This window comes from Suricata suricatta, chromosome 8 (genome assembly GCF_006229205.1).
Source record: "Suricata suricatta isolate VVHF042 chromosome 8, meerkat_22Aug2017_6uvM2_HiC, whole genome shotgun sequence".
NCBI lineage: Eukaryota > Metazoa > Chordata > Mammalia > Carnivora > Herpestidae > Suricata > Suricata suricatta.
The window spans coordinates 35076586-35091631 of NC_043707.1; the positions used below are offsets into that span (position 1 = coordinate 35076586).

The window sequence follows — 15046 nt, forward strand, 5'->3', positions numbered from 1 at the left end:
GGAGGCAGCATATTTGTTACAGCTCGGGGAGTGCCACCGTGCTGGTTTTGCCTGACACCAAATGCCCAGGAAATGCGTGAGCTTTTTTTTTTCAAGGTGAGAAATTAAATATTTTATACATTTCAAAATAAAAACCTCATGACCATGTAATAAAACAGTATGTAGAAAGCAGATTTGCAAGAGGTGATGGTGCAGGGGACACGGTGTCTTTCTGGGGTGGTGACAATGTTCTAGAATTGACTGTGCTGATGACTGTACATATCTGTCAATATGCTAAAAATTACTTAAAAAAGTAAGTTTATCAATACATATGAAAACATATCCTAAACTATGCTGGCAGATCCAAACGACTAACTGTGAGCTTGTGAGAAACCACAGGAGACGGCGAGGGTCTCCTGTCTTCCTGTCCTCAGGGCTGTCTGCCCCCTTCCCCCAGAGTCCTCCTGGAGCACAGTCCACTTCCTTCAGCTCACAGCTGGAGCGTCCCCAGACCAGAGAGAATCTGCCAGACCATGGAGACAGCAACCGCTCCTCCCCTCCTCCCTCTTCACCTCCACTTCCTCCTCCTCCATCTCCTCCTCTTCTTTCTCCTCCTCCACTTTCTCCTCCTCCTCCACCTCCTCCACTTCCTCTCCCCCCCTCCTCTCCCAGAAATCCGTGGAGCTCCCCCATGGTGCTCATCACCAGCAGCACAGGTTCCACTGTTTGCGTGCTCCTTACTGTCCGCCTTCTGTCTCCCCGGCTAGACCACAGCCCTCAGAGGCAGGGATCCCACCTGTTTTTCTCCCGCTGTCCTAGCCTCTTGTCCTAGCCTCCGGGACAGGGGCCTATTCCAGGTTTGTTAACACCCCATGGAGCCCTCTCTGCATCGAACCAGCGCCCCGCACCCCCTTCCCGAGGGGCCGGACGGCGCCGGCGCCAGCGGCGGGAAGAGCCAGCAGAACACCGGCCTGCACGTGGTGGGCCGGCTTGCTGGCGGGCCGGGGGCTGGGGCTGGCTGATGAGCGGGTGGCAGGTAAAAAGCAACATCGGAAAGGAAATCCAGCGAGGGCGGTGCGAGAGGGGGGCTGCCGGGGCTGGAACGGGGAAGGTTCAGGGTCTGCGTGTCTCCTGGCGCGAAGGCAGACATTCAAGGAGACACGTGTTTTTTTTTTTCTAGGCCTCAATTATGCTGTTAAATTAATACTCCAAGGTGAGGCTGAGTATCAGAAGCTGCAGGTCAGATGTCTTTTCGGGACTGTTTTCCAGACGCGGAAGGAGAGTGAAAAGCGGGGAGATTTTCTATGTGCCAGACACAGGATCCTGTAATAGCATTAACTCAATAAAATGACATGCCATTCATACACAGTAAATCCCATAGGAATAAAATCTGATTTACGAACACTTGTTAGAAGTGAATTTATACAGAAAAAAATAAATCCTTTCTTGGAGGGATGAATTGCTTAACGGTAGGAAAGCAAATGGTGAGGCGTCTAGTTTGGTTAACCCATTCGGGGCAGCGATGGATGGAACTGGGAGGCTGAGGCCAGGGGAACCGCTCAGTCCAGCCCCTCGGGGCCGAGGGCTCACGGGGGGCTTGGCTGCAGCAGAGCCGCCCCAGGGGACTGCCTTAGGGAGCAAAGGCAGGGGGGGTGGGGGGAAGGGCTCTCGCTGCGGGGTGACACCAGAGGGCTGGTCACATTGTTGGCCCGGCTACAGCAGTGAGGGGACAGACTGCCGTACAGAGGGCAGCCCGTTGTGCCAAGACGGGTCTCATTGGTTAGTAGCAGAAGGTAAAAAACAATCATAGAGAATAAATCCATAAAGTCTACTCATCTGAGGCGTCCAGAGTGACTTTTTTGTGTTACATGTATAACCAGCATGGTGTAGAGACACAGAACCCCAGAACCCCGAGGGGATCCCTCACCGACCTTCTGCTACACTTCTCTACCAACAGGTAGCCACTATTCTGTCTTCTAGAAACTCCCACTCATCTTGGTGGCTCCGGACCTTCCTGTAAATGGAGTCCGGCTTTGCCCCGTGTTCGTGTGTCCATCTCTGTGACAGGGGTGACCCACTCAGCGACAAACACTTACGGAGAACCTTCCGTACGCCAGGAGCTTATGCTGGGGATGCAGCGGTGAGGGGGGCGGCAGAGGACGCGGCGCTGGGACGCGGGGTGTGAGGCGAGTGCGAAGTGCCCCCTCTCTGGCCATACCCCACACCTTGTTTCCATTTGCGGCTCCAGGAGCCACACCGACACTCAGAGACGTGCCCAGCTCCTCATTGCCATGACCCTGACCAGTCTGGGGGTTCATCTGTTTAACGCTTTACATACCATAGTCAGAAATACTGTGGCATCTGGGCAGTGGTGCTCATGGAGAGAACGGGGTCAGGGAGGCCAAAAGGGCCCAAATGCTGGCAGGACACCGGGCTGACGGCGGGCCGAGCCGGGGCTGGAACCCGGGCCCCCGAGCCCTGGGCGCCTGTGTGCCGCACCCCGCCGCCTCCCAAAGGAACCATGCTACGCCTGTGCTCTCGTCCGCAGGCAGAGGGGATGCCAGGGGATGCTGGCCCCACGACCCCAGAGAGACGTGGCGGGGGGACAAGGCAGCCGCCTCACCTGTGCTGCAGCTCTTGTATCTCTTATTCTGCCCGTGCAAGACCAGGGCGAACACCACCAGCAGCAGGACGATCAGGAGCGATAGCGCCACCACCAGGAGGAACCACCACTCCGCGTAGAACGGGGTTTCCACTTGTGCTGAGGGGCACAGCGACACACAGTCACACGCGGCCGAGACTCCTGCCACCTAGCCCAAACGGGCTACGGGGCTCCCGTGCGGGGTGGGGGCGGGGAGGGAGGAGGCAACAAGCCCCGAGTCACGAGGAAGATGGGGCCACAGGCTGCTGTGGGTGATGGCCTCCCAGATACAGGCTCGGGCGCAACGGGCTCCGTGGCCGCCGCTCCGTCCCTGCGGGAACCGGGCTCAGGGGTCCTGCGGCGCCCACGCTGCCCTTTCCCAGACCTCGCTCTGGCCTCAGCCATCCACGCAGTCCTTTTGGCCTCCGCTGCCTGTGGATGTTGGCCGGGGTAGAGATAGGAGGAAGGGCGTGCCTGGATGCCCTCCTCTCTTCCAGGGCCCAGGCTTCTGTCCCAGATGGCCCCTGGGTCCCCTAACCCTGCCCACCAGGCTGCCACCCGCCCCTGCCCGCCACAGTCCCTCTCAGGCTTCTCTTCCTGGCTCGCCCCAATCCACTCCCTACACTGTCATCAGAGAGATCTTGCGCAGATGGAAACAAATCGTCCCTTCCTAAAAGCCTTTGGTGGCCCCACATTAGCCACGGGGCGCAGTCCTAGCCTGGGGGGCCCCGCGGTCTGACTGCAGCTCACTCCCAGGGCTGGCAGCACAGGAGCACCCCCCACCCCCCGCCTGTTCCGCCACCAGGGCTCCCCAAGGGCCAGGGCGTGCTTTATTTATTTCGTGCCTCCAGCAAAACTGAGCAGAACTGGCCCATCTTTCCATATGTTTTCTGAGAAACTGAACAGAAAAGGTTTGTTTAGAAGCTGCTTTGAAGGATGCCCTTCTTGCTCATGTTTTATTCTGTTCACCAAGAAGAGAAAAATGAGAATGAGGTCTTGGTAGGTGCCAGATGGCCCTGGGGTCCTGCTTGGTGCCTCCCCCCTGCCCCCACCCCCCACCTGCAGGAAGCTGGATTGGAGGCATCAGAGGGGACAGGAAGCCTATTATGGGTGAGGCCCAAGGCCCACCTGCCAGCAGCTGAAATCCACAGCAAATACATCCACCTGGGGTTAAGCCTCTCACTGGGCAGGTGAAAAATGTGTGCACGCCGAGGTGAAAAAGGGGAATTGACTTTGAATAATGTAACAGCACAGGGGGTCCTGGGAGCTGGCAGCATTTGGAATCCAAAATATATAAGTGGTTTTCAGGCTGCACGTTAAGGGCCCCATGTAACGAGCCAACAAATCCCAGCCAACTGCCTGGTGGAAGAGGCCCAGGTAGGCCTGGAAAGGAAAGACCTTGGTGCCCGCGGGATTGTCACCCGGACAGACCTGTGGGTGGGTCCCAAGGCAGAGTGGGCAGGTGCCGGCTGCTGGCTGCTCTGAGGGTAAAGGAAGTGAGCACAGTCATCCCGGCGGCCATGGCGGGCAAGGGGGTGGTGGGCTTCAGAGAAAGGGCACAGCCACAGGCCCCATGAACAGCGGGGTCAGAGGGCTGTGTTCTCCTGCAGGGACCGGCTGCTGCCATCGGCCGTGTGTGTATGTGTGTGTGTGTGTGTGTGTGTGTGTGTGTGTGTGTGTGTGTGTGTGTGAGTGAAGGAGAGAGGGAGAGAGGGAGAGAGAGAGAGAGAGAGAGAGGGGAGAGGGAGGGAGAGGGACAGGGGAGTGGAGTGGGAACCAGAGTCTCTGTATTTGGAGCCTCTTCACATCGACCGTCCACACATGAACCAAGAGAGGGAAACCGTAAACTGCAGAACTGGGGTGACGGGCGACCAGGGACTTCTCATGCTAGTCTCTCTTTTTTTGGGGGGGGGTGTTATGTTTTTCATGAAAGAAATGAGAAAACTCCGCTGTGTTAGAGTCTTACTTGTTAAACAAGCCAGCAGCACGCTAGCTCCCCTCCCGGCAGACCCCCTTGCGGGCCCCGGGGCTTGTGGGGTCCGAGTGCGCCCACGGACACTGTGGCAGAGGGGAGACGAGAGACGTTTTCAGCACATGAGAGCCGTCGGGAGCTTAAGCAAACCCATGTACAGGGGAAGTGAAGCACGTTCTCTGGATGGTAGGGACGCCCATCTGCATCGCTGGCCTTGCCCCGGGTCCTCCCTGTAGGGGGCTGCCTGCTCCCTTTCTGAATCGCCCTCACCTTGCTCCCTGCAATCCCTCCAGCAGGCTGCCCGGGGCGGGATGGGGGGGGGAATCCACTGCAGCCCCCCAGGCAGTGTGACCACTGTGTTGGGTGGGGCCCCCGTGGGGGTCATTCTCCAAGCACCTCCCCCCAGGGTGATCCCAGGCTGAAGGCAGCCACCCCTCCCCCCACCTCCCTGCCTGCTGTCCGGGACTTTGTCTCTGCTGCTTCCTTCCCCTGTGGCCTCCCCACTGTGCCCCCTTCACCACCCAGACCCCCTCCTCCGAGAAGCCCTTCCAGATTCCTGGCGGTCACTCTCTCCCCATCTGTCATACCCCTGCCACATGGCTGGTGACGGTGGCAAGTTGGTCAGGTTCTGAGAAAGAAAACTTGCCTCTCCCACCCAGAGTGGAGCTGGGCCTCGTCTCACAGGGTGGTGACCGGCATGGGGTCATGGCCGGGCCCCCCCCCCCAGACCCAGCCTGCGTCCGGCACTAAGACACTCCCCGAGGGCTGCTGGGGTGATTTCTGCATCTGAGGCGTCACAGGAGTCTGCACAGTAAGGAGCCTGCAGCTCACGGGAGGAGCTCAGGGCGGCCTGCACTCCAGACGACGCGGCTTAGCCCAAGTGACTGCTCTGACGCCGGCACTGGACTCTGACCAGGGGAAAGCAAGACAGAAGTGAAGGGCCGCCCAAGCAGAGCGTGGACAGGCAGTCCGGGGGCGGGGCCGCGGGCCCCCGTGCGCACTGTCCCCCCAGTGCCCTGTTCTCTGGGCCTTCGACGGCGGGGCAGCCGCACGAAGCGCCCCAAGTCACCATCTCCTCCCTCAGAGGAAGAAGCTTTGCGCAGAGGCCGCCCTACTCGGGCAGGGCTCCCTACCTGACACAGCGGCGGAGGGGTCACTGGGTTCCCCGTAGCCTGCCCGGTTCACGGCCACCACCCGGAACTCGTAGGTCACTCCCGGCCTGAGCTGGTCCAGGCTGACGGTGTAGGACGTGGCGCTCCGGGGGATGTCCTTGGCAAACATGTCCCACAGGCCTTCATCTGAGGACAGAGCCCAAGAGCAGAGGTGAGGGTTGATTTTCTCCCGCCTTCTACGTGGTGCCCGCCCAGCACAGGTGACGGCCTTGCCAAGTGCACTACTTGAGGACATGTATGGACCCTTTTGATTTCCCCTGAGTAAAAAGTGGGGTCAAAGCCCAAAATGTTCATCCGAAGTACCGAGCCTTCCTGGAGTATAATTTCTTTTATACGCACAGGTGTGTGAGCCTTTATGGAGAGCAGGAGGTCTGCAGGGGAAAGGTGCCTGTGAATATGTGTGCACACGTGCCGACAGCGTTCCGGGAAGCTGGCGTTATCTGGTGCCGACCTCCTCATGCACCTCGGAATGCCAGATGCGCTCGAGTGGATTAGCCCAAGGGTACACAGGAAGAAAATTGCCGGTGCCTAAGTCTGTATTTGCACAGGATTTGGAGTTTGCACCGATTAAGCCCTTACAGTCACAGGTTAATGAAGGCATGGATGTGAATGAGATTTTAAAGCCACAAATCTCTGTACAGGCAGAAAAATAGCACCATGATCATTTATTGCTCACCCGTCACATTTACGCTCATTCCTCACAGAGGTGCCCATTACCGCTAATCAAGTCAAAATGGCAGGCCGTGGCTTAAAGTCCTCCCCGCCCCCACCCAACACACTGAGGTTTGCACACGGAGGGGCTGTCGTTCTGAGTCCGCACTGGGACGACCAGGGGATGACGGGCGCAGAGAGGGCCCTGCCCTGGACGCCTGCGCTGGCCCTGTGGCCCTTCCTCCGCCGCCTCCCATTCATTCATGTGTTCATTCCACAGACACTCATGTGCTCACTCTGTGCCTGGGCTGTAACACCCACCGGGGAATCAGGTGAGATTTCTGTTCGGACAAACAGTTCCTAGTGCCTCGGGCGGTGTGTGTGGGGGGAAATCAAAAGGGTCATTTCACTCTCTCAGACTCCTCTTGACCTCACTCCAGTCCTCCAGCAAGGGGGGCCGCCTCCACCAAGTGGCTTTCTGAGCACCCTTTCACATTTACCTGTCAGCACCATGGCCCTCCAGGTCTTCAAGAGTTCAATAAATATCTGTCAAGGTGATCCATCTCGTCATCCATCCATCCTTCCTTCCAGTCATCCACCCACATACCTTTCCTTCGGTCCTTCATTCCTTCCTTCCATCCACCCGCCATCCATCCATCCATCCATCCATCCATCCATCCTTCTATCCTTCTCTTCATTCACTTAACCTTTCCTTCCTTCCTTCCATCCATCCACCCACCCATCCATCCCCATAGCCGTTTGCAGGGCACAAGCACAAGCAGGTTTTCCATAAATAACCACCACCACTTTATTTAGCACTTACTATGAGTAAGTCACTATTCAAAGGGCTTTAAATATTGACTAAATAGTGCAGTAGTTTTCTTTCCTTTTTTTTTTTTTTGAGAGAGAGAAAGAGAGAGAGAGAATAGGGGAGAGGGGCAGAGGGAGAGAGAGAAAGAGAATCCCAATCAGGCGTGGAGCCTGACTCGGGGCCTGATCCTGTGACTCTGGGATCATACCTGAGCCAAAATCAAGAGTAGGATGCCTAACTGACAGCTGTGCAAGTGCCCCTGCAGTGTTTTTCTTCTAAAAGGGGAAAACAATTTTATGCTCTAAAGAAGACTGAAGCAAAAAATATATATGTATGTATGTATGTGTATATATATGTAAAAGCTCTTTTTTAAAAGAAATATTTTATTTATTTTTGAGAGAGAAAGAGACAGTGTGAGCAGGGGAGGGTCAGAGAGAGACGGAGACACAGAATCCAAAGACAGGCTCCAGGCTCTGTGCTGTCAGCAGAGCCCAACGCGGGGCCTGAACCCACTTACTGTGAGATCATGACCTGAGCCAAAGTTGGACACTTAACCGACTGAGCCACCCAGGCGCCCCCTATATATAAGCTCTTTTAAACTGGATGGTTCTGGAACCACTGCAGTGCAGGGACTAAGTGGGAAAGCTATTCTCTGACTGTTCTGAGCAGGTCTGAACTCCTATGGAATGGCTTCTCTGAGTGTCTTTTGCATTAATGTTTCTGTAACGCTTTTCTGCTCCCAAAGAAAAAAAATTATTTCCCCTTCCTCCACCGTCACCTAAAGGCCACATTTTATTTTAAGCGCTCTGTCACAGCCCCAGGAATTGTGTGCAGTTTTCATAAAAAACATTTTAAAATATTGATATAGAATCTCAATGCAGAACAATTTATTTAGCAATCCGTTCACACTGAAAAATGTTGGGGGAGGGAGGGTCGCGCCAAGAGAATTTCCTTCTGAACGACGAGAAGAAAGTGTTCACATTTGTATTTTGCTTAATTCCTCCTTTCCAAAGATGAGCACATTTGGCATTTTAGACTTTGCTTGTAATTCAGGGGGCTATTTATCTGTACTGATCTTGCGTCGTGATCATGAGTGGGTAGGAAAACTTGGCAGCTGCTAACGCGTCCACTGTTTCTCTGTCGTGGATTGTTTTCTCTCGTTTGTATTATGCCATTAAATATCTCAATAAATCAATGATGGAGAAAAGTATCTCTGCCAATTAGGGGGCAAATAACATTATGGAACTATTAGCCATAATGAGGTTTGTGCAACTGATTTTCCATGCACAGGGATAATCCTCAACTGCTGGATTTCCATCGCAATTGACATTTGAGAGCAGGGTGGGTCTTCACTCATTCCGAGGGTGGTTCTGGGGGTCTGATTCGGCCAGCCCTCAGACCCCAGGTGAGGCTGCCCGCCCCCCCGGGATGCTCAGGGGACCCCAGCCTGCCTTCCCAACCCCTCTCGGGAAGTCCTATGTCGAGATGTCTTCCAAAGCTGCATCCCTAAATGGCGACGCCCTGCTGGCACCAGGGCGTTGGACTTCCCGGGGTGCTGTCTCGATGTCTGTGGTGGAGTGGGGGGTCCGTGGAGGGGGAGCGAGTCTAGATCACACTTGTGTGTGGGCCTGCTCCCCATTCCTGGGCACCTGGGGGATCACCTCCCTGGACTCTCGCTACTCAAACACCTGCCGGGGACAGCACCTCCCCGCCCCCACCAGGTAAGCAGGTGGGGGGGACACCGCTAAGAGAGAAACTTTGCAATTATCCCTAAATGGACCCCAGGGCTCACCAGCCCAGGTCCTGCCAGCCTCGGGGGAGGTGATGAGAAGCCACGTGTAGGTCTGGCTCCTCCGAGGGCTCGTGTTTCTGTAAAGAATATGAACTTGGTCTTTGCCACCCGCACTGCATTATCTGTGCGCCAAGCACAGGGAACGACTGACAGTAAAGCCCTTGCGGGAAGAACCCTTTTCTGGGCTGAACGGGTTCTGCTGCCTCACGGCAGCCTGCCTGCGTCTCCCAGAATGGGCGGCCCCGGCCTCTCCCCTGCCCGGTGGCAGGAGGCACATGTGCTCCCCGACGGTGTCCTAATCAACATGGAGACACGAACACCTCCCTTCTGAATCGAGATGGAGCCCAGCCCGGGCACATCTGAGGGGTGCTCAGGGCCGCCCTTGAAGGCCCCGAACGGAGCTGTGTGCCACAGGTATTCAGGCGGACGCCAGGCCAACACAAAAGTTTGATTTCACGGACAATTAAACAGGGTCGCTGTGCTGAATGAGACTGTCACTCATCGGCCCGAGGTTTCTGGTTCCACTAACTCACGAAGCCTACAACGTGACTGTCAGGCCGCAGCTCGGAGCAAACGGACGCCTGTCAGCTGATTATTTCTTAAATGCTGCCATTTCTCATTGTATCTGTGGTCAGTCTCGGTCCGAAGCTTGACTGAAGCAGGCGGGGCTCAAACACGAGGCTAAATACCTCTGAGGGGAGGAAAACGTTCCCTTGTATCTGATCCTGCTGTAAGGTAGGAGGCAAACTGGGATGAAGTCTACAAGCAAAGGAGGCCTGTGACAGGTGGCGCCCCGGGGGGGCGGGGGGGGAGGCCACCTGGGCGCTCAGGGGACATGGGTGTGCGGAGGGTGGGATGCGCGCCCGACCAGGGCGCTGTCGGATCTGTGCCCACAGCACCCCCTCCGCCCCCACTGCTGAATTTGCTGACTTGGGAATTTCTATGGATTTTAAAACCTCGGGGAAACGACTGCTTTTGTTCTCTGTTCAACCGAAAGTCCCAGGGCCAGAGGCTGACAGGGAGCAAACTGAGCGGGGAGACGGGCGGAGGACTCGACGTGGATGGGGTGGGTCCCGATCAGGGGAGGGGACGAGGAGGGACTGCTCCCACCTCTGGGCTAAAGACACTGCTTGTGCAAAAGGCAACACAATGTCTGCCTGCACCGCGTACATCCTAAATATGTATTTCACGGCTGCCTTGGAGACGAAAATATATTTATAGTTCCTTTACTGCCATTCCGGTCTATTGTGTAAATATGTAAATTAGGTTTTGTGATCTATGCAGTAAAATGCTTTGGGATAATTTGTGTAAATAAATCATCTGCATGTGCCCACTGCATGGTTTCCACTGCCTTCCAGGGAACTTTGCAACATGGATCCGGAGGAGACGTGCGCACAGCTGGAGACAGCGGTCTCGGGCCAGGCCTCCACGCTCCCTGGCCGCCCTTCCCCAGCGCAGGAGGAACTCTGGGTTCCAGCCCGACAGTAATGTCACGGCTGCCGTCTGGTTCTCTCTCCACATCAGGGTGGCAGTGGGCTAGTCTGCAGAGATTGCAGGGGTGACAACGAGGGTGCAGAAGGGTGAGGAGCAGCCTGAGCCTGCTGGCCACCTCGAGGCGCCAGCCACCCAGCTGAGGAGCGGCCTGCCTCCCAGGGGGGCGACAGAGATCGGGATGGAGGGAAGACGGCAGGCCGGGCAGACAGGTGGGGGCACCAGGGGCCACCTAGCACCAAATGGCTCAGGCTTCCCAGACACCCAGGGGTGAAGGACCCCACCATGTGCTGGGTGGCTCCTGCCCCCTGCCCAATCAAAAATAAGTCCTTCTCACGACAACCTGGGCCTGTCCACCAAATCCCCGCTCCCTTTGACACCCACACCCCTGCCTGGAGAAAGTCTTGCCAGAGAGCTTCGGTGGAGAAAATAAGATAGAGCATTTAATGTGTTGTGTAATGAGGCCTGTAGTAGATGGCAGCTGAGATCCAAAGCCCTAAGGCATGAGCAAGGTGTTTAAATATTGACAATCCATAAAAGCATTTCATTTGCCTCTGTGTTGCTGCTGGCCTCCATCACGGGGGGAAGGAGGCCTGTCTGCGCTCTGCTGGGGCGGATGGTGCGCAAGGGGGAATCGGTCTGGGACCCGAGTGGAGGCGAAATCTCCTCGCTCACTGAATGAGGCGGTGTCTCTCAGGTCGGCTTCCTGTGGCGCCTCAGTCCCTGCGGGGTGGTTTCCACGTGGTGGCACCGACCCCCCGAGTTTGGGGTCCTGCTGATCTCGGGAGGTGCCCGTGCGGCCGAGGCCCTCCGGGTGTGGGGCTCAGTGTGGGACCCGGGCCGGTACCCCAATCAGGTCTTCCTCATAGACTCCCTCAAGCCGCACTCCTGGCCACGTGGACCACGGTGGATGCGTGAGCATCTGAGAACCCGACGAGGAATTAAATGGCTCCTCAGGCAAGTATGAGCATCAATACCTTCTCTTTCTTCAGAAAGTGCCGGAATGTGCTCTCCGCTGCTCGGGTTCCGAGCCCACGCACTGTGTCTGGCTGCTGTGGTTCATTCTCCGTGGCTGATCTCTGACGTGGAAATGCTTGTCTCAAAGACGTGTTGGTGCACTTGACGGAACAGGACGCTACACCGGATAAACGTATATATTTTGAAACCTGGAGCTGAGCTCTTTATGCTGAGGTAATTGTAGAGCCCCATGCAGTTATGGGAAATACCAGGGAGAGATGCCATGCATCCCGCGTCCCCCACTGGTGTCACCCTGCGGAACAAGAGCACGCCATCGCAACCAGGAGCTGGCATGGACACGGTCCGGACAGAGAGCATTTCCGTCACCCCAGTGCCCCCCCCCCCCCGGCGTCAAGGAGCAAGCGTCCGGGGCCAAAGGGTCTTCGCATGGGTCATCTAGGACAAGCCTTATCTTTTCCTGGCACCACGGACCCCTTTGGCAATCTGCCGACTCTGAAGGAACCCCTTTTCAGAATGGCTTTTGATTTGGAAAATAAAACGAAGAAGGAAGCCAGCTAGGCTGCTAGTGACTGTAATTTCCCAGCAGGAACTGGAGTTCTCGGCAACCCTAGGTCCCAGGGAGGCCGATGGTGGGGGTCACGTGTGGTTTTCGATGTACCTGCCGGGCTCCATGGTCTTTTGGAAGACGGGGAGCAGAGGCGTGCATTCCTCCAGGGCCGCGTGCAGCACGGGGCCCAGGGAGCATCTGGATGGCGAGGTCCCCCACCTTGTGAAGCCCTCGCCCCCCGCCGGGTGGGGAGGGGGAGCAGTGTGGTTTCTCTCACTGACTCCCACAGGTTGTGCCGTTACTTGGGTGGTTTCAGCCCGACTGTTGTGGGGTGAACTGTGACCCCTCAAAATTTGTGTGGTCGAGGCCCGATCCCCAGTCTCTCAGAACGTGGCCTGATTTGGAAATAGGGTCTTTGCAGATGTCATTGGTCAAGACGAGGTTTTGAGGGTGGGCCCTAATCCGGTATGACTGGTGTCCTTATAAAAGGGGGAAGTTTGGGCGCAGGGACCGGAGGGCACACAGGAGAAGGCGGAGATGAGGAGAAGGCCCAGGATCGACGGCAAACCCCCCAAAGCCGAGAGAGAGGACGGAACAGAGCCCCCCCCCACCCCCCACACAGCATCACAGGACCCGGCCAGTCACCCTTGTCCTTGGACACCCAGCCTCCAGACTGGGAGACAGTATGCGCCCTCACATCGCCGGGTGCGGGGTGCGTGGTCATAGCAGCCAGAGTAAAAGACATGCTACGTTTATAAGAGAAGGAAATGCTAAGGTCGGTGGCGGTCAGTGATGTCCACGGATCTCCGAATTCTCTCAGGAGCCCCTTGGTGACCCAAGAGCTCACCAAGGAACCTTGGCAATGACTGCTCTCCCTAGATTTGGGGAGAAAGTGTCAGCTTCCTTCCTTGGGGTCCGTGCAGCGTCCTCAGCCCTTGGCTGGGCCCAGACCGCACTGGGCCTTTGAGGCTCCTGCCCATCTCTTAAAGTGCTCCAGCATCAGATGTCCCCAGTGGAGAGCCTGTTGTCTGCTCTTGGGGCCGCATGCTTTCATAGGAGTTGAAAGTGCGAGTGTCCTTGTGCTTTCACGTACGTGTTTCTGAGGATGACAATGACCACGCTCTCAGGCCTGTGTACTGTGGCCGACCATTGAGAATCTCAGGCCCTCGAGGTCACAGCGGGGAGGGAGGGAGGCGCCTCCCCTTTCATCGAGCTGCTCTCATGGTCTCCAGGTGGTGAGAGGGGCCGAGAGGAGGCAGAGGGCCCCAACGCGTGCCTTTGGTAGGCTGAGCGGACCCCCTCACAGGTGCCTAGGACCCCCCTTACCTGAGGGCCTGGCCTCGATGATGTAGCCCGTGGTGGGAGTCCTGCCCGCGCTGCCCTCCGTCCACCGCAGGGTCAGTTCAGATGTGGACTTGGTGACCGAGACATCTCTGGGGGACCCCGGGGAGCCTGGGGGATACAAGAGACAGGGGAGCGTGGAGATCGGCCCTTGGGGCTCCTCATCCCACGGGGGCCCTCACCCTAAACCCATGTTGACCGGATATGAACAGAGATGGGCTCTGCGCCCAGCGTGGGGCAGGCACCCTGTGAACCTAGGTCCTGTCACCCTCGCTCTGCTAAGGCTGTCAACAAACATCAAAACGGTTTAGGTGTGTGGGAAGCCACCTGGCTTCTCTTTGTGACATGAACGCTTTAATTTTCTTGTGTCAGGAGTGCCTGGGCAGCTCAGTCAGTGAAGCATCCGACTTCGGCTCAGGTCATGATCTCACAGTCTGTGGGTTCGAGTCCCACATTGGACTCTGTGCTGACAGCTCAGAGCCTGGAGCCGGCTTCAGATTCTGTCTCTCTGACCCTCTCCTATTCATGCTCTCTTTCAAAAATAAATTAACTTAAAAAAATAAAAGTTTCTTGCGTATCTGATTTCAAAAATTCAATTTCCTCAAGTTTTTCCAGAAAAGAGCCCTAAGCTTGACATGCTTAACACCTAAGAACAGACTCGTCTGTATTGAACAAGCTCGTCTGTGGACATTGCTGCTGACACAGGTGTTTTCAGACACCCAGGCGGCCAGAACATTCCTGTGTTTATGGCCGCTCTGGATGGGCCAGAGCCACCTGGGGCAGTGAGGGGTCCGCTCTGACTGGATGAGGCCCGGGTGAGCGGCTCGAGGGGCTCCACTTACCCTCGGCGGGCCCGGCCGTGACGTTTGCTTGCAGTTCAGGCCCATAGGCGATGGTCCGTGCTTGTACTCGGAAGAAATAGGTCACTCCTTTGGTGAGGTCACGCACCTTCAGCCAGCGCTGCCAGTTCCCCTTCACGTCCACTGTCACCACCTTGCTCACCCCTGGAACCACCAAGAGCAAAAGCCAGAAGGGGGCCGGGGTTAGAGGAGTGGCCAGACGCCGCCCATTCTGCTGTGACATCAAGGACGGTGTCCCCAGCTTGCTAAGGAAGGATTTCTTCCAATTAGGGGGAGTTTAAGTGGTGGTAATGGCCAATTTTCAGCACAGATAAGTGTAATTAGAGTTTAAGCCTGAGAAGCGGTGCTGACAAACGGAAGAGCCGCCCGTGGTGTGGCGAGGGGAGGTGGCCCGTGTCTGCCAGGCCACATCGGGGAGGCTGCTGTGCTCCCGCCCGCCTCGGGCCCCCTCCCCTCCCGCCACGCCCCGAGCTGCACCAAGCTCTGTGTCACTTGTAGAGGCGACCTGGAGCTTCCTGACTTGGGAGAGAAGAGGGAAGAAGATGTAGGAAATTTCAGTTAGCCAAAAGCTCTGCTTCCCCCAAGTGGGGGTCTCCAGTCCAAGTGGGTTGGCCAACTAGTGGCCCAAAGGCCTCCGGCCACTCGTAAGAACTCTCTCCGGGACCCTGAAGCAAGGATGCAGAAAGGCTGTCACTGCAAATCTCACGGCCCCCAGTCAGAGAACTAGGACCATGGGGCGACATGTTTTCGCTCTTATACGCGGAGAGTAAGTGTTGGTTGTAATCAGTGTAATTGGAGAAGTGAGATTCAC

The 15046-nt window shown here is 56.6% G+C and overlaps 1 protein-coding gene across 1 annotated transcript in view; it reads right to left on the reverse strand.

The window, feature by feature from the left end:
- SDK1 (sidekick cell adhesion molecule 1) overlaps window positions 1-15046 on the reverse strand; it is a 561603-nt gene that overhangs the window by 11925 nt on the left and 534632 nt on the right. Inside the window, exons 40-43 of the mRNA XM_029945757.1 lie at window positions 14218-14379; window positions 13361-13486; window positions 5726-5890; window positions 2603-2740 (exon numbers count right to left, since the gene is read on the reverse strand). Of these exons, the coding sequence (XP_029801617.1) occupies window positions 2603-2740; window positions 5726-5890; window positions 13361-13486; window positions 14218-14379 (591 nt within the window). The remainder of the gene's footprint in view (window positions 1-2602; window positions 2741-5725; window positions 5891-13360; window positions 13487-14217; window positions 14380-15046) is intronic.